This window comes from Lissotriton helveticus, chromosome 9 (assembly GCF_964261635.1).
Source record: "Lissotriton helveticus chromosome 9, aLisHel1.1, whole genome shotgun sequence".
Lineage (NCBI taxonomy): Eukaryota > Metazoa > Chordata > Amphibia > Caudata > Salamandridae > Lissotriton > Lissotriton helveticus.
Genome location: NC_136070.1, coordinates 259,156,455 through 259,184,196, shown reverse-complemented (window position 1 = coordinate 259,184,196; position 27,742 = coordinate 259,156,455). Strand labels below are relative to the sequence as shown.

At 43.4% G+C, this 27,742-nt stretch overlaps 1 protein-coding gene across 2 annotated transcripts in view; it reads left to right on the top strand.

Annotated features, from left to right (window-relative positions):
* NEK9 (NIMA related kinase 9) overlaps positions 1-27,742 on the top strand; it is a 245,752-nt gene that overhangs the window by 113,483 nt on the left and 104,527 nt on the right. For both annotated transcript variants that reach the window (XM_078659920.1, XM_078659921.1), the window contains 3 exons: positions 8,022-8,068; positions 8,194-8,349; positions 23,604-23,712. In XM_078659920.1, coding sequence (XP_078516046.1) covers positions 8,022-8,068; positions 8,194-8,349; positions 23,604-23,712 — 312 coding nt within the window. The remainder of the gene's footprint in view (positions 1-8,021; positions 8,069-8,193; positions 8,350-23,603; positions 23,713-27,742) is intronic.

Sequence of the window (27,742 nt, the reverse complement as noted above, 5' to 3'; positions counted from 1 at the left end):
TCCTCCCTCGAATAGAATACGGCAGCATCGCCCTCTGCGGACTCCCCCTAACTACAACCGCACCCCTAAGAGCTTCTCTAAACGCTGCAGCGAGACTCATCACTGGGTCAAAAAAGCACTCCCATATTACCCCTGACTTGAAATCCCTGAACTGGCTGCCTTTTGAAGCCAGAATACATCTGAAAATCGCCTGCATGACACACAAGGCGGTACACTTAAACTCACCCGGCTACCTCGCTCAGAAGCTGACAATCTCTGGCAGGGCTAGAATCACTAGAGGCACAAACAATCTTCTGCTGAAACCTCGAAGATTCCGGAAGGAAAAAACATATAAGCGCTCCTTCTCAGGAATGGCGCCTAGGATCTGGAACTCACTCCCTCCCGAAACCAGGCTTATCTCTTCCACTACACTCTTTAAAAATGAAGTAAAAGCTATCCTCATGGCTAAATACACTTGAACTATTATCTCGAACTCTGTTAATACTCTGTACCGATCTGTACCACATGTTTGACCCCTTTGCTTATTTGTATTAGCTGTCTTATTACTCACATGATTGGCTTTGCAGCCACCTATTTGTACTGTTTGTTCTATTGATTTATCTGTCTGACTATGCTCCCTCATGTACCCCTTCTATGTAAAGCGCTCTGATATCTGCAAAGATCTTGTCCGCGCTATATAAAACTTTCAAAATAAAAATAAATAAAATAAACACAAATCCATCACTATGGCAGATTTTGCCACTACTGGGATCAGTGGCCTTGTCATCTTTCTAGTCCCCAATGCTCGTCTCAAAATGGGATCACTTCAGCAATGCTTCGAAAACCAATGGTCTCAACAGTGGATTAGAAGGACAAAGTGATCTTAACTCTACAAGCTTGTCATTCACTTCAGTGCTGGCTCAACAGATTCTTACTCCAAGGAGTCCCCTTTCATCAAGACATACCTATTTTCAGATTATTGTGGCCGAGGTCTACTTCACCGGATGGGGCGCTCATCTATAATGATCTAATGATTCAAGGTCAATGGTCTCCCAAACAACAACTATATCACATCAATGTCCTTGAGTTAAAAGCAGTGCTTAGCCCTCAGAGTTTTTCTGCCGGATCTAATTTTGAACGGAGTAGTAGTACAGACAGATAGCATCTCCATCATGTACTATTTTGAAGAATGAGAGTACAGACTCTGTCATTAGAAGCATTGGTGATATGGCATTGGTTCAACCCATAGAGTAGAAACGCGGCATGCCCTGGTGGAGGGAGGGGCAGCGGACTGACCTGCAGCCCGCGGCGGTAAATACAGGCATCACAGGCCGGACCACGGCCTGCTATGTAACAGCCGCAGTGGTTAAAGACTCCTCCTTTAGTAGTAAAACTGCAACACGTTTAATAATTTTGTCAAAACGCATGTCCTTTGTATCAATTCTAGGCCAAGGGACATCTCTTATTACATGTTGAGCTTTGGGGTATAAGGTCATAACACAACACTGTATTGTTTTTGAAACTGTAATCACATAAGGGCTGGCTTCCAACCTGTAACTGCTAGTATTGGTTAACCTTAAATACAAATCTTTATTTAAAAGTGTGTGGTGTATTGACATCAATGAAACCAAGTTTACTGAGCAAACACAACTCAACTCTGGCTTGAAAGGTTACACATTCCATGCAAAGAAATAGAATTGCACAGTAGTGAGTGACTTAGAGGATTTCTGCAGCTAGAGATGCAGATAAACAGCCTTGTCTTCATTTTTAACATTGGGGGCGGGGGGGGGGGGGGGGGGGTAGGGTAGAGTCCATTAATAATGTAAATGTGTATTGTGCATTTTGCATTTTTCCAAATCCGCCTAAAGGTTTATATATCTGGCACTCGTGAGCTTGGTAACTGGAAGAGAAATGACTCCATATATAAGCCATGTGACCGGTAGATTTTCATGAACAGAAAATGGGGTTCTTTCCATTTGTTTGATACTTACAAATAAACTGTATCAGGCCAGTACAATAAATTCCCGAAGACAAGGTGTGCTCAAAAGAAGTTTTCTGCTTTATTTTCTTCTTTTCTTTTGTTCTTGTCAAAGACGTAATTACATTGTACAGGCAAAAAAATTGGCTGTAGGTAACATCGCCAAAAGTAGCCAGAAGGCTACTAGCTACTTTTAACGATGTTACAGCCTTTCATTTAACATGATTTGCACTGTTCAGTTGTCACACAGTTTACTTGACAAAATTCTCTAACTTCAGTCACAGAAAGAAAAATACATGTAGGAAGACAAACTGGCATTTGACCTCTGTCTCTAAAAGTCAGCAAATGGGACAAGATAAGATTTAAAGGTATTTTTATTGCACTTTCACTTTGTGAGTAATAAGGATGCCTTTAATCGTGTTATCTTCTCATGTTTGCTCTACTTTACATTTTAGATCATAATATCTCTAATGTTGACAATATCTGATTGTGATTCAACCTGCTAGCTGGATTATCGGCATTTCTTGCTGTTCTTTCTTATAACTGTTTTTGCCATTTACTCTGTTTGTATAACCAGTCTACAATTTGTATAGCCCTCTGATGAGTCAGATCCGCGCTTTATAAAACTTTTAAAATAAAATAATAACAATTTGAGTGTCTGATATGTTGATCATGCATGGAATCAACCTTTTGTATGGAGGGTTTTTAATGATCTCTCATAGTTTTAAAGCCCTGACAGATAACCTGCTGGAAAGTTGCATTCAGGAAAATTGTTTATGTAGATATGAGACACAGTCCGAATAGGGCTTCTTTACCTTGAACTTCCCAATATTTCTTTCTCTAAATTCTTTTCTCGTCAATATTTTATTTCCAGTATTCTTATCCTTGCAAGGCCAGATTCTGATTGAATGCCTCTGAATAGATTATTTTGTGCGTAGTAATTAAGTTTATCATAAGTTGCTCTAGATGTTATGAAAAATGGAAAGTTGAAGGATGGCCCTGTTCTCACTTTGACAATATGGATGTCCTATTTAGGGATGGAGCCTCACAATGCTTCCACTGTGTAATTGTATATCTCTTGGGGATAGCTAGTTCAAGGTATGCAATGGTGTACATAATGATGATAACCATACATGTCTTTGTAATTAACTGCATTCTAATAAGTGTGTTTATTTTCGAGGGTTATATATGCCTTTAAATCGTACATCAATCGTTTTAGGCAGTATCCCGGTCACCTGAAATAGATACAGAAATTATCACCTTCATTGAAATTTTCAACACCTGTGGCAATTACAATGTCTCAGTGGGTCTCATAGCATAATAAGGAACTCTTTGCCAAACCATGCCCTCTGGCACAGAATAAGCTGCAGTGTTTGCAGTATAGCGATCCCATCGAGCTCTGTGGGAAGAAAGATGAGGTTGTAGGTCTTGAAACATGGGTTGTTGTACTGTTCTTTCAAGAAGGTAGTGTCTATTCAGTAGTAGCAGAACAATAGTCCGCATTATAAACCACATAATGAAAAGGAAGAGTCATGTAGCCATCCAAACTTAGGACCACTGGGGTATTAAGTACATGTCAATAAACCAATGATAAGCAAGAATAAATCGACTGGGGGATGTGTGAAGGCATCTGAAAAGAACTACGAATCATTCTTAAAAAGCGTTATTTCTTGGAAAGGCATCTCAATCGATATTGGGTCATGCAGGGTTTCATAGTAAACCACAGTGTTGATTGGATTATTTACAACTGTAGAAAACGTAGCATCTGATCCCTCCATGGAATCTGTTGTCTGGTGCAAAGCTGGAGACACAGTAGCTCGAATATCCCCGGCTAGAGACTCAAGCTGTCCGTGGTACTGCAGTCTTCCGGGGGCATATAATTCAGAATAGCTAGATGCTGCAAAGCACTACTCTGAATTTTCTTTGGTGTTCTGGAGAGTCTGCTGTTCAGGATCGGCCACATGATGCCACTTATGTGGTCAATGGACACTTGTCTGTTTTTCTTGGAACTGGACACGACACTGGAAGCAGGATTATAGTGCTTGTGCCCTTTACCCCAAATGGATGAACCGGTGTTCGGTAAGCTATCACCAACACACATTTTTCTGGGATCTTCTCTCGTACTAGATCACTTACTTGGGGAACCCACCCCTCAGCAACTGGAAATACCTTCTCTTCGCCTGTGGCGGTTTCAGAATGCTTCAAATTGGATAGTTGCCTCTTATCGCTTGGATATTCTGTAAAACACTTAAACGTTGGTCCAGGTCAAATTCTTTTTCTTCTGCCTCCTTCCGAGGATTTTCTGTGTCTGATACATACATAGGTACACCGAAGAGTACTTCTTATGTAGTGTGGCCAGCCATTACTCTTCTAGATACGTTATTTAATGCTGTCTGAACCCCATGGAAGTAAATGTACCAGCTAAGTCCGAAACTGAGCAGCCTAGCGGGCAGGGATTATTTAATAGTGCCATTAGCTCGCTTGATTAACCCATTACTCTTCCATTGAAATGGGTTGCTGAATTGCAGACATACCCCTGGAGCAGAATGATCATCCCTGTAAGCCTTTGAGGTGAACCATTGTCTGAATGAAAGTATAAACTGCTCTTATGGCTATAAGGCACCACAAGTTTTTGTTCATGTCCACTTGAGCATCCACATTTCTTTGTGGCCAAATGCACAGGAATCGATCAAATTATTTGCTTCTTGCCAAAATGTATTTATACTGGTTAACAGAATTTATTTGGCCCAGTATGGGCAAAATATATAATTTGGATCTGTAAAGTGAGACATTAAAAGGGGGTACCTGTTCTGGCCATTTAACAGTAGAAGTTTTAATCTGTTGACAAATATTACACTGTCATACATAATCACTGGCTTGTTCAGGTAAACCCGGCCACCAGTAGTGTTGCTGTAACATTGCAACTGTGGCACTCATTCCAGCACGAGCATATGATAACCCTTTTACTGTATTGTATTGCAGGATTTCTATAGAGCTTGCTACCCCTATGTAGGGTGCTGAAGCCTTTGCCTACATGGGTAGCACACTACGCAGTGTAGGATGTGTGGTTGGAAGGATATTGTCTTGGTTTTGTCCTGTGTGGAAGCGTTTCCATGTTGTACCTAAGGACCACCGAGGTGCGGTTATCGTGTTGTGGGACGCATTGCTTAGCAGTGTGATGGATGAAGAAGTGTGAGAGGAGCGGAGTTCATGGTTTTTATAATCCGGCAGCTTTGAGCAGCTCTGCAGATCATCTTTTGGTATTTCTTATGTTGATAGTCTACGTGGATGGTTACTTTACAGATTTGTCATTCTAAGATTTATTTATTTATTTATTTTTAGGGTCCTGGGCAGGCAGAGGTTAGGAGGAGAATTGTTAGCGCTATCTGTTCGAATGGCATTGTTGTGCTTTTACGTAGGGCAGCATGCCTCCAAGTCCCAAGGTCAGTGTTTTTATAGTTATTGGGATTAGTCTTGTGCACTACCATCGCCATTGCATGTCTTTACTCAAGTTTCTATGATGTAGATTACATCAGTAGGAAATTTGATGTGATGTGCCGTAGAGTAGGTCGGGGTGGAATTTCATGCGTTGAGTGGCAGTATTAATTGATGAGCTGCAGGAGATTAGGTATTAGGGTGCAGGGGTGTGAAATAAAGTGTGGGTAATTTGCAGACGTACAATAATAGGGATTAATGCAAACATTTATGTAGGCTGTGCCCAGAGAGAGGAGGTTTGCAGAGGATGGAATGGAAGGAGTTGGTATTTGAAGGAAAAAGGAGAGCCGACAATCTGAAGTTTTAAGTGAAGGTTGGTTTTTCATGCAGCATTTTTAGCAATATTGTGGAAGCTTTTTGAGACAGCATGCACATTTATGAAAGGAAACATTATTTGCATGGGTTACACAATACCACTGTATGCCATTAGAGCCCCGGCGTGTACACACCTCATAACTCACTGGGTTGGAGTGTCAAGCTTGACTAAGCTGCAGTAAATAGGTGCTTCCTTATTTTGTCTGTAGGAGGTAACCATGATTACAATGGACAGTTCTATTATTTGCAATGATGGTTCTTTTCAGTGCGCTCTTTCAAAGACTACGCAAAGTTTGAATGCTGACTTCTGGCACCATGATGCGTATCCTGGGGCTTTGGCCCAGGCCAACAATATTTGGATACCTAACCCATGGGTGCAGGGGCGTAGTTCAGTGCACCATCACGGAGTAAGAAAGTCAGGGTTACTTCAGCCCTACACTATCCACTGAGCTTTCTTGCAAGGGTGATATCGTGCTTTCTGAGTTACTTACAAGGTTCTGGGATGTAGCGGTAATTCAAACCCAATTTCGTTCTTAGAATAGAACACTCAAGCATTTCACTAATAAAAGACACTATATATTTAAATGTGTTTATTTCAAAACTCTCATCCTGATGCTTAGGACATTAATAATAATCACAGAGTATAACTAAATCAGCACTTGTGCTTGATTCTAGCAGCGAAAATAAAATTAACAATTCCAACATGTTTAGAATGTTAACAGTCTACCACCTTAAAGCTACTTCTATGCTCCTTATTATGAGAGCATGGAATAGCTTGTTTGCCTCTTGGGGCCCAGTACCCTGCCTTCCTGTTCACAGCAGATCAGCTGTGGCTATCCAACTTTAGCTGTGAGCGAGTATTCCCTCAGAAGGAAAGCACAAGATTAGCTGGGCTGAGCTACTCAGCACTAAATCAATTTGTGGCATAAAAGTAGATGCTCAAGCATTCTGGAAGGACCTCATGGATACCCTGCTGCAAAGTCCTCTCAAACTCAGTGATCAGTTCAAGGATTTTATATAGCATTGACCGCTAACCCTTTGCCTAAATTGCAAATCTAGCGGGACTTTCCAAAATCTGAGCTGTAACCGGTTGTCAGCTCGACTACGTGTTTAACATACATGTCTACTGTCAAACTTCGAAATGTATATATCGCGAAGATTTAGGCAGACTTGCTTTACCTGATGTAATGACAAATCATTATTTCAATGAAATGTTATTTTCTGCCAAATATATGCTGAATTTAGACCAAAGGTAGACCGGCTAACCTAACTTTTAAAAATTGGAGTCCGACTTTGAGTTCACCAAACCTGTGCTTACAGAGATTGTTTTATTTATTTATTCAGGGGTGTCTTTCTTTTTAACTTACTGAAGAAAACTGAAGATTTTCTTCCGGGTTTTCCATAAGCATACTTTCCATTTTACATGCTTCTCATTTTAACTTAGTGCTTTCTTTTATCTGTGAAACTGTCAGAGTATTTACTCAGCAGTTTATAGTGTAGTCAGTGACTCAATTTCAAATTATCTATTAGTCTGGACACCTCTATGTTCCAGATGGATAGTTAAGAGGAATGGGTTTGTGGCTGGCAGATGTGAAGCGTTTGCTCCAGTAAGCAGAGGATGGATGTTGGAGGGTAGATCCTCTCCCAAATGATCCAACAAAAGTGATTTTCCAACCTAAGTCCATATGAGCTGGATCCAAGCTATATTTTTGTCGTTGCCGCATAAACTACATTTATATTCAATGAATCTAAATGAAAAAATTTACATAGTGAATGGTTATCTTGAAAATCCTCTATGAATCCAGCTCTCATGGACCTTCATCAGGTGCGGGGATTAGGGAAAATATTTTGTTGCGCTGAAACTGAAAAGTATTGGCATAAATCTAGTGAAAGGACCCTGTCTGCGCCTTTTCCTCATATGTATTTGAGGGTCACGGAAGACAAGCGGATGTAAAGTTGGGCTTTGGTGAATAGTAGCAGGAGGATCTTAATAGTTTGCTCTCTCCCAAAATTCATTCTACAATGCTCCACTTCAAACAGACAGAGTGTTAGCAGGGAGGTTTGGTGATAAGATGTGGTAGCATGTTAACAGGGTGTTTTGATGACCAGACGTTGAGATGATTTCCTTCTACCTGACCTACCTCCACCCCCAAGATCAATTGTGAACGGGTGGGCTTCGAGCAGTCACATGTAGTGTGTGCTGTGACTACCAGAATTACCTACTTTATTAATACAGATTTGTTTTTATTCTTAGGACGTCTGGCCTTAGATTCCGAAGATGATTACTTTACTCCCCAGAAGGTAAGAGTCATTTTGGTTTTATACTCCTTTTTATTGATGTATTTATTTTCCTTTTTTTTCATACTATAAAGCTTTTGTCATCTGGTATCATGTGCAGAGTAACATTGTACTCTTTTTCTTCCTAGGTAGAAGTTCAGAAGACCCTGAACATTGTATCTGTGCAATGTAGCAGCGATGGCACTTTTTTACTCACCCAATCTGGGAAGGTGCTGGCTTGTGGTCTGAACGAGTGTAACAAACTAGGACTCAACCAGTGCATGTCTGGGATCATTAACCATGAGGTGGGTCTGCATACACCTCTGTGCACTTGCATGCATCCAAGCACTAACTGAGGAGTAGTTGGTGCATATATGCCAACGCATTAAATGAGAAGACTAGGGCTGATGCAAGCCATTATTGGTTGAATAATTCGTTATTTTCCTGTTTGTTGCTATGTGGAACTTAAACTACAGCTGATTACATCTTGAAAGTATTCGATTGCAATAGGTTTGAACTCATTTGTCCAGCATTGTCTTGTACATGAAATAAAAACTTATATTGTAAGGCATGTTTTCCTGAGAATAGTCTGTATTTAGGAAAATAAGCCATCTCAAGTCTACATTGCTGCATCTTAGTTGCAAAAGGGATTGAAAATGTAGAACAGAAGGAAAACTATGCAGGCTGCTAGGCCTACATTGAAAGCTGAGAAACTGGTTTCCTGCCCCTTTAATATTCCAAGAGCTTCCTTTACCGGTAATGCATTGTACTGGTAGTTGCTGCATAGAGCAAGTTTTTTTCTCCAGAAGATGTGTAGTCATTCGTAGCGTAGGAAAATGGATTATTATTTGAGGTGGTCAAGTATCCACCTCAAAGGATAATGTCACCACCTGCTAGATGTCTCACAAATGAAATATAATAAACCTGTTCTCATTCCTTGGTAATATGACCTAAAGCAGTCAGGCTTAAACCAAAAGCAACGTGTAAAGTATTTTAAGCAGTGCATAGAAAGTGGAAAAAGTCACGCACAACACAATGAAAAACCACAACTAATCTTAAAATAAAGAGAAAAGAAACAAAATGGGTACAAACATCCAATACAACAGCAACAAAAAAGGGTGAGAGAGGATAATTTGCGCTGGGAAGAGAAAATTTAAGTACAATCACAATATTTAGTAAGCTCAAAGGATCAGATTCTGGTCACCCCACCAGAATCAAAACCTGCGACACCGAGGGGCCACAGTTAATCGATACAAACATGCACTCGATCCTGAGCTAAAAAGAATTCAAGTAAGTTCGAAGTATCAAGTCCCAATATTTCAGGTGCTCTTCATTTTATTCTTCATAAAAAATGTTTCTTTCATTCAAATGATAGAATCCAATCTTCAAACATTAGGAAGAGAAACAACCGCTGCCAACACGTGTTTCGTCTAGGTCGTTAAGACCACTAGACTTCATCAGGGCTGTAAATATAATATTACAATAAACATAATCACAATCACATTCCACTAACCAGACACTGTTCTAAGAAAAAAGAAACTTATCCTATTTACAGTTATATATAACAAAGTGGCAACCGCACAAAAAACACCGGTGACCGAGTTATTATAACATTAGCACATACAGTAATAAGTGGTTTGCACTAAAAATGTCCTCCACAATGAAAAGGATACATTGTGATATGTGAACAGTAAAGTAATAAACCCACCAAGAACCCAGTGAGTGATAGTTCGTTTACTGCACATTTAGGATGCTAACCAGAATATGAAAGGAAAGATCAGTCCAAAAGGAAGGTAACCACCAAAAAAGAAACCCAAATCAGGATTGTATCTAAAAGAATAGACCCAATTCACACCCAAGTAAGTGATAAACCTATCTGTAAACCAATAGGTGCATGCCAACCAACATGCGATAAAAAAAAGGTCAAATAAATGCTCACCAAAAAATTATCTACTGCAAAGTTCCAGTAGGTAAGCGTGGGCGTATTGTTCTAACTATAGATCTATAACAAACATAGAACAAAGTGAGCACACACTAGCTCAATTATCCAGCCTGCCTATATCTCCTAATAACAGTTTCATTAAAAACACGTGTTTCGTCTAGGTCGTTAAGACCACTAGACTTCATCAGGGCAAAAAATTATCTACTGCAAAGTTCCAGTAGGTAAGCGTGGGCGTATTGTTCTAACTATAGATTTAATCTCCAAAAGAAAGCGTCTTGCTCCAAGTAATTATCAAAGGGGAAAGGACGTCCAGTCCTTACAATCGTTTGTAATTATCCACCCAGTTCATAAAATGCTCGTAATATCTCCTCCGAGTACGGGGTTCTGGTCGGAAAGAGTGTGTTCCTTCAGCGTGTCTCGGCGTTCAGCCAAAACCACAACTAATCTTAAAATAAAGAGAAAAGAAACAAAATGGGTACAAACATCCAATAGCACCAAAAAGAGCAAATCACGATTGAAAATCCATGTAAGGGGTAGACCGGGAATGTAGTCGTGATTTGTAGCTGACTGCAACGTAGCCTTGATTGATACCACAAGTTGATTGGTCCCGGTGAAAGTCTGCAAGTCAAAGTTTGAAAAAGTATCGAATTACCAAGGCAGAAAGAGGCTTTTCGAGATGAAAAATCCTCCCTGAGCAGGCCGCCACTGAAATTGTAGTCCTCTCCGTGGAACCAAAGGCTAAATATTTGATGCAGGTTGGTCCCACTAGAACTCTAGAGATTTATCTCTGAAAATGTTCCCAGCACAGAATGGGTCTTTGGTAGTTTTTTCCATGAAGCTGTGAGCATTGAGCGGGACAAAGGTAAAATTCAGTACACTACCATGGAACTGGCGAAACAGTTTATCAAAGTTTCCTTTTTTCTGGTGCCAACCAACCACAGGAACACGCTTTTAAGGCCCCTGGGACTACAGAGGAGGGCACTTTAAGATTCTCAGGGTTTCAGCAAGAGACCAGTGGCAAAGTCCAGTCTCTTGTCCAGTTGCCAAATGCCAGCTGGGTATTCCAGGAAAGAGCCTCATGTATCTGGTTGTGTCCCGGTTATGTTATGTTAATTATACTTCTGTAGCGCACGTCTGCCCATAAGGTGTCTTTGCGATTGCAGATCATGAGCTACTAAATTTAGAGCATTACTGGTTCATAAACTCTAGGACACTCCTTCCTCCCCATTTCACTTTCCTGATTCTTATTGTGGTAATCAATTTTGCATTTCATGACCTTAAAGGTCTACTTGGTGAATGCCAGTTGTAAACCTTCCACAGGAATTTCAGTCCTTCTCTGTGCGAGCAAGGCTTCACGGGCTACACAGAGTGCCTTGAATTTAATCCGTTGTCGCACAGGAAGCCAGTGCAGCTTCAGAAGCCTGCAGGTATCGACTGGTATTTGGGGATGTCCAAAATCAATCTGGCTGCTGCATTCTTCACCTCTTGGAGCTTATCAAGAAGTTTAACCTGGAGATTCATGTACAAGCCATTACAATAGTAGAGTTTAGATAAAATCAGTGAGGAAACAACAATCTTTCTGGTATCTCCGGGAATGAAAGGAAAAATATTCCGCAAGGTTTTGATTGCATAAAAAGAAAAGGATACAGCTTTCGGCACCTGTGCATCATATCTGAGCTTATCATCCATGATAAATCCAAGATTGTTAGCTTTAGGCACCGGTGTGGGAGGAGAGCCCAGACTGTCTGGCCACCGAGCCGGAGACCATACTCGAGAGAGATTTCCAAACAGAATAACCTCTGTTTTACTAGAGTTCAGTTTTAAGCAGTGTCTACTCATCCAGTTGCTTAGGGCAATCATGCAATTGTGAAATCTTAGAGAATAGTTAATATTGTTATCTACAGCTGATACGACTAATTGGGTTTCAGCGGCATAGGATGTTTGATTTAAATTAAAACCTTTAATTAGAACTCGACGCCCACATGGCATTCGATAGTATTGAATGAAACTTTTTGTTTGAAGAACTGAGGAGGTTTGGTTTCAGCCCCAAATTCCTCTCATAGATTAAGCTCTTATATACGGGGCCTCTGGCCAGAGTCTGAGTCAATGGTTCGGTGTCTCGCTCCTTTATCCTACAGAAGGGCACGAGGCAGGGGTGCCGATCTGATTTGCATTCGCTATTGAGCCACTGGCGGTGTGGGTCAGAGGGGACCCGATACTATCGGGGATCCCCGGCGGGTGATGAGTGGTACGAAAGGATATTGTTATATGCAGACTATGCCCTCTTGTATGCAACAAGACCACGGTTCACAATCAATTGGTTGCTCCAGATCTTCAAACTCTTTTAGGGGTACTCGGAATATCAAATGAACTGGGATAAGTCCCCTCCTGTACATGCTATCGAGTGGTCCACCGCCACAGCTTGGTGCTCCAGATCAAAGACAGTTTTAGATACCTGGGCATACAGATAGAAAGAACTGACACAGCGTTTCTGGCAAGGAATCTAAAGCCGCAACTAGACCGCTTGAGGAGTGGTGTCTCCCATTGGAGGACATTATCAATCTGCCTGATGGAAAGGGCGGTCCTCTTCAAGATGTCTCTACCCCGATTACTTTGTCATATAGAACACCCCTTGTCAGATACCGGACACATTTGTCAGTGACGTGAATAGTGAGTTGAGGACGTTGCTGTGGGACGGGGGGTGCACGGATCTCCTTGGCCATGTTACCGAGGGTGGTGGACGAGGGAGGTCTGGCTTTCCAGGACCGTCTAAAGTATTACTGGGCATCGCACTTAATGGTCATCAATGATTGGGCTTTTGCAGATCGGAATGACCCGGCATACAGGGTTGATCACTGGGCAATGGGGGCTGACGGATACCTTGGGGCACTGTATGGCCGTGAGAAACCGGTTGGACTGCCCCAGCATACTCAGATGGTGCTAACAGTATGGACCAAGGCCAATAGGTTCCTGGGTTTGGCAAGCCGTCTGGCGGACCAGACACCTTTGTGGACCAGCGTGACACTCTGGGAGGTGGGTCATCTACAGGGCTTCTCGAAGTGGAAACTAATAGACATTACACGATTAGGTGATGTGCTGCGGCGACAGGCACGGATGACATTTGCAGAACTACAGGAGGACTGTCAATTGGCACCCACGGAGTACTATACATATTTGCAAATGAAACACGCGTTGAGCAGGCACCGTAAAGACGGGGACCAGATTCCCGAACACAACCCATTGGAAGATAGATTGTTACTGGACCCTATTCCAGAGAAGGCACTGTCCTATACACATAAAAAAATAATAAATAACTCGTCAGACTTACTAATAAAATTGCTAGAGGAGTGGGAATCCGAGGTGGGATTACTAGAGGATGACGACTGGGCAGAGGCAGTGCAGAGTCCTAGAAAGGTGGCAATACGGGCACGATTTAGGTTGGTCCAGCTGCGGATACTGCACCTGTCCTATTACAACAGCACACTAATGTTTACGATAGGGCGCATTTCCACGGAGGAATGTCAGAGGGGCTGCACTCAGAGGGGAACATTTTTCCATATCCTATGGGACTGTGCGATTATACAAGCTTACTGGAAGAAGGTGATTCCGGTAATGTCGGAAGTTCTAGAACAAGAAGTGTCCCTGGATGCTAGGTGGCATATATTGTGTGTCTCTGGGGAACAAAACTGGCCCAAATATTCAAATATATGGTTGCAAGTGGCGGCAATGGCCGTCAAACGGAACGTGGCGGGGGCATGGGGGACCACTCAATCACCTAAAGGGAAAAGGGACATGTACTGGTATTGTGCGGCTGAAAGGTAAATATATGAAAGCAGGGGACGCCCCAAGAAATGGGAGAAAAATTGGCTGCTGCGGGCAGACTATAGGGGGTACGGGGGGTGCTGAATAGTTAAGTGGGGGGGGGGGTTGGGATGGGACCGAAGTTACAGGTGGATTCCGTCGGTATCATGACTACTAGAACATGTTTGCAAGTCGCAGATTGTGTAAATCATTGGGGAAACATGCACCTCAAAATATGCATATGTAACCGTTTTGAAATGCTGACACTGGTTTAATAAAAAGAAGTTTAAAAAAAAAATACTTTTAATTAGAGGGGCAAGTTCTGAATTGTAGGTATTAAAGAGCGTTGGGCTCCATGCAGAGCCCTGAGGGACTCCACATGGCAGAATAAAAGGTGAGGACCTAAACTGACTGAGATTCAGAACTTGAGATCTCTGTGATAGAAAGGTTACTAGCGCGAGAGCTTTACTTATAACCACAATGGCATTCAAATGGCGGACCAGTAATCCATGGTCCACCGTATCAAAAACTGCAGCTAGGTCAAGCAGGATGAGAGCTGCTGACCCTCTGCCATCCAATGGCATTCTTATCTCTTCAGTCAGTGCAGTCTCCGTACTGCGATTCTCTCTAAACCCGAACTAACTGGGGTCCAAAAGTTGATTGTCAAGAATCTAATTGGATAGCTCAGCATTGATTATTTTTTCTACCATTTTAGCTGGCAAAGGAAGTCTTGAAATGGGACGATAATTTGCCGGATTACAGGAGTCGAGAGGTTTTTTTTTTTATAAGAGGGAGAATATTAGCTTGTTTTCAAATTACAGGAAATGTCCCTTGCTCGAACATTTGATTGAATATTAATGAAAGATGAGAGGCGATTTGCGAGCTTTTGGATCTTAGGGGGACATTGATCGTCAGGAGACCCTGATTTGGTAGCTAAAAGAAGACATCCTACTTAGGTGGGAGATGTTGTATTAATTTTTGTTAAGGAACAGACGTTGGTTACTTCGTGGTCCTTAGTATCCATGTCAATATTGGATTTGTTGAATTGGGCAAAGATTAAGTAGACCTTATTTCTAAAAGTCCGAGCAAGTGTATTGCAGAAATCTTGATTGTGAGTAATGGATTTAGTTTTTGTAGCTGAGGTCAATTTTTTTATAGCGTGGAATAATTCTTTATTGGAATTACCAGCTTTTTCACTTAATTGTGTATAGTAAAGACTTTTTTCATTGACCATTTTTGTATAATTTGCAAGAGCCACTTTTTATCTTTGTTTTTCCAATTTATTTTTTTTGTAGTATTTACACCCATCCTTTCTTTGCCACCTGCAGGCTTGCCTTTCGAATCTCAATGCTTCGGAATATCATGGAGCCAAAGGTGCCCCTCTGTGCTTGTTAACAGAGATAGCGGAAGCTACTTTTGCGAATGCAGAGTTGAGGCGTACCGTTTTAGTGTCCATGCCAATGTCTGGTGGGCTCTGTAATAGATGAGACGTTAAAACCTCTGGGTCTATTTATGCCCAGGCCTACTAGACACCTTGAATGCTGGTTTAATTGAAGTCTGAAACGATGGGGCTAGCATATAGTCAAAGAGTAGTGCTCAGTGGTCTGACCAAACTAGTGGGAGTACTCCAAGATTGGAGATAGCAGGATTATGAGAAAAGAGTCAGTCTAAAGTATGACCAGCAATCGGTTGTTTGAGACCTATTTCAGATGTCATATCTAGGAGATTTAACGTATCATCTGTAGATGAGTCTAAATGAAGGTTGACATCTACCAGAAGTGAGAAATAATTGGATTGAAGGCCATATTCTAGCAGCGAATGGAGACTAGCTAAGAAATTATTTTTAGGGCCAGGTGGTCTATAAATTAGTATTCATGTGAAAGTCTCTTGTTTGTGAAGTGTCAATTTAAAAAGAAAAGCCTTGAAGTCTGTAGTGGGAATCCCCAAGCAGTGCGCATTTATCTCACTAGCCATCCAGGTCAGCCAGCTGATGTTTGGAGTAATTCTTTGTCTTGAGTGAAAGAGGGTGCAGGTCCAGTCTTTCAGGGCTCTTCTCAGTTCACAAACAGCAGGCCAAGTACTCTTCTGGTCTTTCGCAGGTCCACTAAGTACATGATGAGGGTGCCTGGAGCTGCCACATTTATGCCTGGCACAAGCTGGTGGGTGGAGATGACCCTTTGGAACACCCTAACCAATTTGGTAAAGATTCCTGGGGCTAACCCTTCCCACTTTTACAGTAGTTTCTGTTTGCCGTACTACAAACAGGGCCAAAACGCCATGCATCAGGGCATTTTCACTATGATTAAAGTCTTTGGCCACTAAACTTGGGCTTTGATGGCTGCAGGTCTGTTTGGGGAGTGTAGTATGGTAATCTTAGCCCAGAGACACATGTTTGGTTTGACAAAAGTATGGTTCTCCAACAACCAAACATTGAATACACAATAATTGTCGTCGTGGAATCCTGCTCTCGCTTCAAAGTGTGCTCCAAGTCTTTTAAGGTGGCTTAACAGACTGACAAGCAGGTTTTGACAGTGTGCTGTCAAAAGAATGCGACAGGCCCCACCCTGCATATTCTGCAGCGTTCAGGGGAGTCATCTTTGCCCATTCAGGTCAGCCTATTGTTTGCTCCTGGGAGGCATTTCATACTGTTTTCAAGGCTGAGACCTGACAGAGACTTGTAATAATTAGCCTTCTGACAGTATTAGGATTTAACATTGCTTGCCAGTGTTTCACTGTGGGCCAGCCATCCTTCTTTCAGTGAAAATCGCATTTGAGCGCTTGCTAGTCACTGAAAGGACATATTAATAGTACATTTCTAAATGTCCTACTTTTAAATGCCATTTACCCTGCCTTGTGGGCTGCAATGCCCACATATGGGTGAAATAATATTTAAAAAACGTGTTTACCTGTCAAAAGGGTTTATTTGGACAGATCTCAGTGCATGTTTTGAACTGTAACATTCAGGCTACATCCTTAAGCCAACTTTCCATTGTCACTATTCATGGATGGCATAATATGCGCTGCAATCCACAAGTGGCATTTCACCTCTAGGACCTGGGGGCACTTTTTACTCCATATACTAGTGACTGACCGGCAAGTTAAATTTGCCAATCAGGAATAACCATGGTTAAGGGGGAGCACATACACCTTTACTACTGGTTACCACAGGTAAAGTGTACAGAGTTTTAAAGTCAGCAAAAAATGTAGTGCCCAGCAAAGGGTGAAAAATCAGTGGTGGCTACTCAGGAAATGCAGATTTCTTACACTTAGTTACACTGGCTTCAGCAGCCAAACGGATCCCCTTTAAAAAGCTGTGCATCATTCACAAACTAGCACAGCTTGAAACCCCTTTCCTTATTGGCTCACAGATTCAAACTTGCCCACTTGCTCTGCCCTAGTCCAAAATCTTGTACGACTACTCTCTAGGACAAAGCCTTCAGTGGCAGCATCACATCTTTGGAACAATATGCCTTTCTAGCCTAAATGTACACAGTTTCACTCCTACTTCAGGAAACGTTTAAAAACTCTTCTCTTCCTATTTATTTAAAGACAATTTTGATGGTCTGACATCATAGTTTTCTGTCAAGCCTGTTAACTTTGATACCACCAAGATACCTTGTACTGTGTGCTCCTAAAATACTAATTTGGATTACATTGTTGGAGATGTGCTAGAGGACCTTACAATAACTCTTCTGTCAGAGATAAAATAAATGTAACCACCTCTTCTGCAGTATGGTACCCCATTGCTGTTCCCTTGCGTCACTTTTGACATGATTACAGGAGGAGCTAAGAATACAAAGGAATGCTGCCTGGGTATGTCACAATTCTGCCTGGAACCAGCTAGTGAGTTGGGCACTCTGTAACTTGTAGGCTAAAAGTTCCCAGAGGCAACTCTACCCACTTTTTCAGCAGTTCCCGTTTTCTCTACCGCAAACAACCCTACAGTGCCCCCAACTCTAAAAATCCAAGCACTTCTTCCTTTGTGCAGAACATGTGTGCCCACCCAGAGGTGTGGCGAGGGTAATAAGCAGTCCCCTCCTCTGTGCTCAACCAAAACCAGTTCTGGGGGTAGAATCCCCTCCCCAGTGAGTATAATGCTAGCCTGATTATGGGGACAAAGGCTAAGGCCTAACATTTGCTTGTGACCGGTTAGGTCCCTGTGGAGTATGGGTATGGGCGGACCGGAATAACAGGCGGGGAGGCCGGATGAAGTGCGCTATGATCAGTGAGTATTTATTGAGATACAGAAGTAAGGTCCTTGAAGAACAAGTGTGGTGGGGTGAGTCCCGGGTGGTTATGCAGGGCTGGGGTCGTCGCGTTGCAAATCCAGGGAGGTGGGGTCTTCGGTAGTACGTCCGCTGCTGGGCTGAGGTCGTCTTATCCAGGAAGAGGCAGCGGTGTCCCACGGAGGTATATGGGGAAAGAGAAAAGTACAGGGCGGTTAGTCCTGATCAGCCAGGACTTTTGAGTACTTCCACCTACACCGGGGAGTGAGGGAGTTGAAACCGAGCGTGAGGAAGGGACGGTGGTAGGGTAGATGGGGAAGGAAAGGCAAGATGGGGAACGGGGAGAGGGTGCTACTTGTGTGGAAATGGTGTCAGGTCTTATATACAGTGCCGGTGGTACAACTATACTACAGTGAGACGGTGATCGTGCTGTCCTATATACATTAATTACACTTAACTACAGGGGAAACACGGAGAAAGGTTACAATGTACTCACGTGCCCCGCCGTAACTCTCTTCCGAGTTACGGCCGCTCTCCAGCCACCTCCTGAGGTCGCCACCAATCTTCTGTCCAAACGTCCTCTTCCTCTTCGTCGTCTCGTGTTCTCCTCTCCGCTCCGCTCTCTGCTACTGGTTCTCCGCTTCCTGCTGCCTCCTGCCACGAGTCCGCTGCTGGGAACCCCTCGTCTACCTGGTTGTCTGCTTTTCTATGTTCCGGGCAGGAACCGGGGTAAACACTTCCGGGGTCGAGGGTGGTCACTTCCGGTCCTTCCTGAATCGCCTCACTTCCGGGGTCACAAGAGATCGCTTCCGGTCCTCCGCGCACCGTTGTCGCTGCCGGCCCCTGCAGGGAGAAGGAGAGAGGAGTAGCCCTGGTTGGCAGAGAGGCTGCATGAGCGGTCTCGGAGGTCAGGGAGTCCCCACTCGGTCGCCGCCCCGGGGAGGTAAGGGAAGTTTCTTCAGTCCCTTTGAAGTTAAGTTCTTGGGCCCACCCTTCCTGGTCTTCCTGCCCGGGGCAAAAACACCTCCCCACTTCCAGTACCCTCAGTTGTAAGATCTCTAGTATAGTGCTGGAGTTTCCAAGGGTACATTCAGCTGATGGTTCCTTTGGCCAAGCTGTTGTACAATAGGGTGATATCATCTATAGGGCAGACCTAGAATGGAGACACTACAGGTGAAGTGGGTGTATAGGAGCAATTTGTACTATCTGTATCTGAACAGAGGGTTCAGGACCTTCCAGAGGTTTGTATCTTCTGCTGCTTTCTTCGGTGTGACATCTGTCACTGGCTGAGGATGGAGATCTTCTAGGAGAAGGGGAAGATGGTCTCCCATTATGTCCTACTTAAGGTAGATGTTGTTTTGGATACCGTACTAATTTTTGACAATCACAAAGGCTCTTTTATGGAACAAATATTTGTATTCGTTTTGTGAGACCGACAATACACAGCTGTTTGCCTACAACCGCCTTGGCCGGCAGCATGGGATAAATGAATAAAATAAAGTTACACGGCTTCAATGCCTTCAACCCGGAGGCTGGCAGCATATTAGGATTGGTCAAGTCTATCCGTTTACCTAAGAACAAAATAAACATCACTACAGGAACATAGAAAATAGAGCGATAAATCCCCCCACCCACAGCCCACAAAAGAAAAGAATAAGGGAAAGGGCACCTGCACCCTGTACTAATGGGTCCTGTGGTGCCATTTACCCCCAATAGCCTATTTCCACCCTAGGACTCCCCACACTATGTACGGGGCAATACCTTGTCCTCTGCCACCGGGATCAGATGTAGGATTTGTAGCAATTTGGGACACATAACTTCTCCAAGTTCTTTAGATAGCAAATATATTTCTGGGGCCCATAATTCTGCATAAGTTTTGCCCTTGTGATCTTGTACTAGCGTAAAGCGTTCCATGGCTAGGATCGACCAGAGTCTATGTAGCCAAGCTGAATTATCTGGTACCGTAGGAGTACCCCAGTTCGCTAGAATTGCTTGCCGTGCTGCTAATAATGCCAAGGCCATTTGCCTTCCCCTCAGAGAGCGCAAAGGGAACGTGAGCGCCTTTGAAAGCCCTAGTAGTGTGTATGCCGGGAAATGGGGAATTTCAGTCTCGAAGGCAGCGTCTATGCTGTTCAGCACCTTCACCCAAAATCATTCTAACCTTCCTCGGGCAGTGCCAGAGTAGGTACACCAGCGAGCCGGCCTGTCTACAGCCGCGCCAGCATTTCTCTGTGTGGTTTTTATCCCATTGGTGGATACGTGCCAGCGTGAGGTACCAATATGATGTGACCTTAAACGTAGACTCAGTGCCAGCAGTGTTAAAGGCAGGATGGTGCGCCCTATAATGAATGTTCTCCCACTCCTTATCCGAAAGGGCCCTCCCTAGTTCCTCTTCCCAACACAGCTGACCCTTTGTACGCCTCCCGTCCTGACCCGCTGCAAGTAAAGCATAGAGCTCTGCAATTACGTTTTTATCATTTTCTTGCTCATTAGCCACAACTCGAAAGGGGTAAGCCGGCGAGAGACATGCGGCAGACAGGCCGCCGAAGTCGCCCAGTGTTGCAGCTGTAAATAGTAGAACCCATTGGTGTCTGGTACGTTCTAATCCTGGCACACTTGGGCGAAGGAGTGGATGCCCTTCTGATCAAATAAGGAGCCCAAGTGTTTACTACCAGCTTCTCTCCAGCGTTGTACGACCTCAGACTTACAGCATGGTGGGAAATCTGGGTTATCTACCATTGGGGTCATTGGGTAGGGGAATGTTGTAAGCCCTCTCTTGAGCGCCACTGTGTCCCAGACGTTGAGCGTCGCCGCTGAAACCGGAGCGGAGTATAAGCCCCATGCTCTCAGCCTACGTTGTAGCCACATTTCCTTCCAGATGTTTGATCTTGCCACCACCTGGTCCATGAAGGTCCAGTGTTTTTCGGACAGCTGCAGTTCCATTCTAAGACATAGCAAAGGGAGGCTTGTAGGTATCCATGGATCCGTGGGAAATTCACACCTCCCTCACTCTTGGGTCAATCCAGTTGGGATGTGGGCAGGCATACCTTTCTTCCTCCCCAGGCAAATTTGTTAATGGCCAGTTGCAAGGTATGCACAGCTTTCGGAGGGGGCACCAAGTGAAGAGTCTGAAAGAGATAGAGAATCCGCAGTAGGATCGTCATCTTTACCGCCTCTATGCACCCAAACCATGCCAGTTTAAGTCTAGACGACTTGTCTAGTGCCTTCGTGGTCTACTCATCCATCACCGAATAATTCCGCTCGAACGTGCGTGATAGTGTAGAGGCAAGGAGGATACCCAGATAGGTTATCGAGTCATTGGTCCATTGCAGCGGGAACCTTCCTTTCAGTAGGTCGATGTGTGCTTGAGGGGAGGACAAGTTTAGAACCTGGGACTTGCTAAAGTTTACCTTAAACGCCGATATCCTTCCGAAGGACTCCATTCATGCACGAGCTCGGGTAGGGGATCGGCAAGAGACAAGATGACATAATCCGCATAGAGGCTTATTTTGTGGGTGTCTGCTCCAAATCTTAGACCCCGAATGCTTGGGTGATCTCTAATCCGTTGGGCAGAAGGTTCCATATAAAGGGCAAAAAGGAGGGGAGAGAGCGTGCAACCCTGCTTCGTACCCCTCACGATCGGGAAGGGGGTCGAAGACACCCCGTTTACCCTAACAAAGGCCTGAGGAGAGAGGTATATGCATTGCACCCAGTGAATGAAGTGCGCCCCGAACTCAAAGCTACGTAATGTATCAAATAAATAATTCCACCGCACCCTGTCAAAAGCTTTCTCCGCATCTATGGAGAGGAAAATGGCCTCTTTGTGGCACCTATGAGTGCTGCACATGAGGTGTAGGAGTCGTTTTGTATTGTCTCCTCCTTGTCGGGTGGGAATGAACCCCGCCTGATCGGGGTCAATCAGCCCCGCCATTAGTAGCACCAGAACACCGGGGATGATTTTGGCGTCTATGTTGAGTAATGAAATAGGGCAATAGGAGCTGCAAAGCAAGGGCTCTTTTAAAGGGTTCTCAAAAGGTATGCGGACTTAGAGGTCTTAAAAATAGTGGATGTGGATCCTGAGTTACAGGCATCACTGAGGCCTGATGATGGATTCTGGTGCAATTCACGTTTTCTTAGAAGTTGGCTAAAGTGAAGAGGTGCAGAAGTAAAATGACACTAGGTTAGCATTGAAAAAGAAAGACTGAATCCTGTTGAGGCTATTGAGACTGGTGATGTCCATCACCGTAATATGCATAGATGTTGATGAACATTGACAAATCCATTCTGGACCTTCTCAACAGCGAAGGGAATGAGGCTAGACTTTGACAGAGATAAACGCTTGTTTGATCTCAACCTGTGGCTGAACCGCCTTATGGACAATGATGGGGCTCTTGCAGCTGTTGATCAGCTTTTCTTCAAAGTTGACAGTGGTAATGACGCTTTTGAATATTGAGACATAGACTTCTCTTCTGTAGACAGATGTCTTGATGCCAAGATCTGGTGTTGATGACATTTTGCCATTTTAGGACGGTGAGCAGGCTGGCTCCAATCCCCTCGACTTTGTTAACTTTGAGGTCGATCTTGAGTCCTTTTCAGGAGCCGTCATCTTCTCAGTGGCTGCATGGGAGGATGTTTCCTTGAGACTCATCTTTTTTGTTTTTAAATCTTCTCATCTTCCACTTTCATATCTTGAAGCATCCCTTTCAGTCTTATTACTGCTTGGTCTTTCAATATACTTTTGAGCATTTTCAGGCTGCATTTTTTTCCGTTTTATACAACTTCAACCCCTCGTGCAACCTAGGTGATGCAATTCAGTCTTGAGCTTAGTTTCTTTTACTATACTACAGACTCAGGGCAAAATTGTAACTTCGATAGGTCCCAAACAGGTGTAACTCATCATATGAGCACTAGCACTCTGTGTTTGTACTCCGTTGTCAATATATATATAGGGTAAGCACTCCTGGGTCCAGGTATGCAGCATGGAATTGTTTAAGTGTTTGACTATCAATGAAGATCCCACGATACAGAATAGGGAGTACAGAATAAACTGACGTAATTTTATTTAACGTTATATGTACCAAATACTGCTAAATTAGTTTATTATCAGACAGATCTAATATTGTAACTGCTCATACCAGGTATTAACAACATAGTTAGTGTAAATTGGCTTATTGTTCTTACAGAGTTCATAGTACAAGAGCGTTTAGTTTAGTAATTATAGCTGAATAATACTTTTTTTTAAATAGTCTGGTCTTTAGTGAAAAAACTTACATTCAAGCTTTGCATGCTGGTAGTTATGTTGAATATTTCTTATATTCACATGTTTTGAATTATGTGCCAGCTACAAGATAGGAAAATCATGCCTTTTTAGGACTGTGAAGTTGATTACTTCCTAAATGCGGAGATGGGGTTGTGGAGGAACAAATAGTCATGCTATAGGACACAAGCAAGTGCAATACTGCCTCTTTGCGTGCCTTCAAAAATGTGTAAACTGAGATTATCAAGAAGCTATGAACATTACTCTGCTTAGCAGAGGTCCCTTTTGGAATATTAGTTTTGTCCTAATTTATCTACTAATGTTTTCTTCTAGGCTTTCCATGAGGTTCCCTATACTACTTCACTCACCTTGGCTAAACAGCTCTCGTTCTACAAGATTCGAACCATTGCACCTGGCAAAAATCACACTGCTGCCCTCGATGGTGAGATCCTGCTTCCTTTTCATGTACACTTTGTATACTTTGTGGGTCACTGCAGGTGGTTGCATAAATCACATTTTTCATTTTTTTCGAAACTTTATTTTTCATTTTCATCCCATTACAGCATCTATAGCGATGAAGGTACATTTGCCGCACATGATCGCTCATGATATTATGGGCGGCAACAGATTACAGCTTCATATGACCTATAAGACGGTGAACAGTACAAAAGTAAACATTGTCCAACATTTTACTTGCAGACCCACAAGTATATCTCCGCTGGGATCGCAATTGGCAAACAGGAACCACACCAGCCCTATATCTCTAAGAATCCCCCACGTCTGTTTTAGGCAGTTTATAAGCTGTTCCTGCATATGCAACAAAAAAAACGCAGCATGCATGCAATCAAGTACCGTTGGGAGGATCTCATCGCCCCATGCCCTCGGGGACTAGCCCTCTTTCCAGTTGAGAGGAGGCGGTGTGCCGTAGGCTCTCAATGTACGATCTAAACGGGCCCCATATATCTTTTGGTTGGGACGAGCTAGTTACAGTACTTGCATAAACCTCGCTGTTTGTGTTACAGTAGGCCCGGCTGCGTATCCAGCTCTGCAGCATGGGTATCGACCTGCGGCCCTATAGCAGAGCGATCTCACGTTTGGCTAGCAGGAGTCAGAGGGCCGCAAACCGTCTAATTTTGTGGGGGGAAGTTAACTGTGTAGCATCACATATTTGACAAATATTTACTGAATGCTGTTGCTGCCTGGTAGCTCTCATAGAGAGATTCTCTATAGATGTCGGGTTGCATCGTTCTTGAAGTGCACAGCTCACAGATCGCTCTCAAAATCTTGTTTCTAAGCATATTACATGCTCTAGATGTAATGTGCATGCCTGCCCACATCTATACTTGTTGCCCATATCTCCCTGATATTTGAGGTGTACTAGACCCATTTGTCATCTGCTTAGGATCTGTTCTTCCCTTATACAAAGCTCTGTTAATTCTTCTTCATGGACTATCCTGGCTCATTTTGTATGCCTAGTGAAGTGTATATTGTCCATTGTGGGATCTTCACTGATACGAAGCACTGAATTGATATACCCCTGAGTGATTTTCTGAAACACTTTAAAATAGTAACCTTTCTTTTTATTATTGTTATGCCAATTTAAAGTCTCATTTTATTTTTTTTCCTTTTTTATTTATAGCCTATTAAAATAAAGATTGCAGAGTCCCGCAAGCCCAAATGAATAATTCTCCCTCTACTTCTTTTCATTTTAGAATGAAAGACAATTGCACATAGTGGGCAGATAAGCATCATAAACTTACTTGGAGAAACTGCAGAGTGCTTTTAACAGTTAAGACTGCCTCTTTTGTCTTTGTGCACACAGCTCTGGCAGTTTATTGGCAGTTTATTTCTTGTATTCTCCAGACATGATCCCTATTCATAGTTTTTGAGAGAGATTTTTTCTCCTCTGCTATCCGGGATGTTGTCACTGTTTTTACTGTTCATAAAGTGTGCCAATAAAAGTGGACCTGGATGATCTATACATTGTTGACCTTCCAGATTCTCACAAAGCAGAATTATGCCCCTTTTTCTAGAAAATGCCCCAGAGGGCACTAAAGATAGACGGAGAATCCGCATGAGGGGCAGAGCATTTTCCAGAGCTTCCTTTCTGCTGTAGGCGGATATGTGCCCTAGGCTTGCCTAGGGCAGCTTTCTCTTGTACCTCTTTGGTGTCTAACACCGCCATGAATGCTGTCCAGGAGGTATCTAAGAAAACAGAGGAGCATTGGTCACTACATAGTCAACACTGCCAATCCGCTTCGAGATGATCACATCACATCATAACATTCATGGTTCTGACATTGAGGTGGAGGTCTTGCTCAGTGTTATGGCACTTGTATGCCATCAACAGAGTCTAACCATTTATCATAAAGTCTTTTAGGAAAAAGGCATTTGTATCCAACTCTTCTGAAAAAGAACATCAAGAAACTTTCAGAACTGATAGAATCCTTTTTTTTTTAAAAAAAAGAAAGGAATCTTGTCCCCACAAGACACTGCCATTGCAGCACCCCTTTGAGGACCTCATCACACTTCAGATAGAGATAATCCTATTGCCCATGTATGGCCAAGAACTTGGGGGATGATCCTTCCTTAGATACCCCCCGAGGATCAAATTACCGATTAGCTCTCGCTTGACCAACGATGAGTGTCACTGATTGGTTATATGGTTATCTTCCAAGATGCCCTAATCAGGGGACTCGTTAAATTAAACATCCACAATCTCTGTAAATGTAAATACTATAAAACCACAAGAATTGTCACAGCTACTAGTTCCTTTAGTCTCAATTTCTTCTTGCTCTGTGGCTATGTAGTCTGCTTTGCCTCAACAACTGTGAAACCAAAATAAATGTGGAATAGCATCCCTAATTGTTTTTTTTTTTTTTTAAAACAATCCTCTTGTAGATCTGGCGAGTCTCTCCATTCACAAAGAGAGAAAGGATTCCTCCTCATTGGTACTCCTAGATAAAGAGAGCCAAAAGGTTGACACTGGGCTACAAAATCTGTGCCAACTTGGCTCTAAAAACAGCAACACATCTGCACTACTAGGAGGAATTCATTGGTTCTTAAGTCAGACAACTTGCTGAAAAATGAACTTCAAGATGTTCTGGATATCATATGCAAAGTCATGTTGGCGTTAAAGAAATCACTATGTCAACTGGTACAATGGACTTGACTGCCTGCTGTTATTCCGGATATTCCTGCATATGTATGATTTAGTAATCCAGGTTAAGCTTTACAGGGCTGACGAAAGATAAGCAGTACAGAGGGGTGCTAGTGAGCCCAACTACAAGATGGCTGTCAACCCGTGAGGCTCTGCCAGCTGAAGCCAATGATGCGGCATTTGGTGATGAAGGCTGCGGTGACCCTCGGCTGTCACTGTGTAAGACAAAATCGTCTGGACGGGTGGGCAGTCCGGAGAGGAGGGGGGACTCCTGGGCAAGCCTTACCAGGGACTGCGGAGCGGCTGGGCATGTGGGGATTGCCCCTGGGCAGTATCAGGTGAGTGAACGGTCTGCCTGCCTACCCCTCAACCTCCCCCCCTCCCCTAATGGCTAAATGCTGTGGGCCTTGGACCGGTGAGGGGGCTGTTGCTGTTGTAATGCAAACTGTGCTGCTGCGGGGAGGAAGGCGTCGACTTCTGTAGCCTGCTGTGTGGGGACCCCTAGGCGGAGAGCAGCTAAGGAGAGGAGCCCACTGGCTCTCTGAGACTTGGCTGTGCAGACGGCCGCACTGTACCCTGATAGGGGCCAGTATGCAGAGGCTGTGCAGCACTGGAGGGAGAAGCTCCTGACCTGCGGGGGGAGAACGTTAGGGTCGCTTGCCTGCGGACGCTCAGTCGCACTGTGAGGCTGCTGTGCTGCGCAAGTGCTTTGATTTACGGGAGGCGGACCACCGATGGATCGCTTTATGGCGAAGTAGTGGTACCAGGTGAAAAACACTGTTCTCTTCCAGGGGATCCTCATCAAAGTCATAAGCATTAGAATATTCCCACCCATGCGCGGGACCCCGGAAACAATATATTATATGTGCCCCACATATATATAGACATATATATATACATATATATATATATATAAAAATAAGCAATTGCAGCCAAATAAAACAACAGAGCTGTAATATGCTGTGAAGAATTTCCACCATACAGTGTATTTTGCATTAGAAACATGAGAAACAACACCAATGCTTGTTTAGAAACTGTTTTAATGCTTAAAAAACAGTAGAAATTCTCATAACACACTGTAAACATATACAGCTCCCAGGCTGCATTGCAAATCCCCAGTCTAAAAAGACTGAAAAGCTAACCTGTAGCTGAATGTACTAAAACTGACGCTGTGCCTTTAAGGCACCTCTGCCCCTAGCTTCCCATCATGCCTCAGGGGTTACAGTTAGGTCAGTTGTTCTTTCCGGCTCCTTCAGGAAGGACCCTGGATACTCAGCTCCACATTTTTCAGCCTTTTTCAGTCAGAAAATCT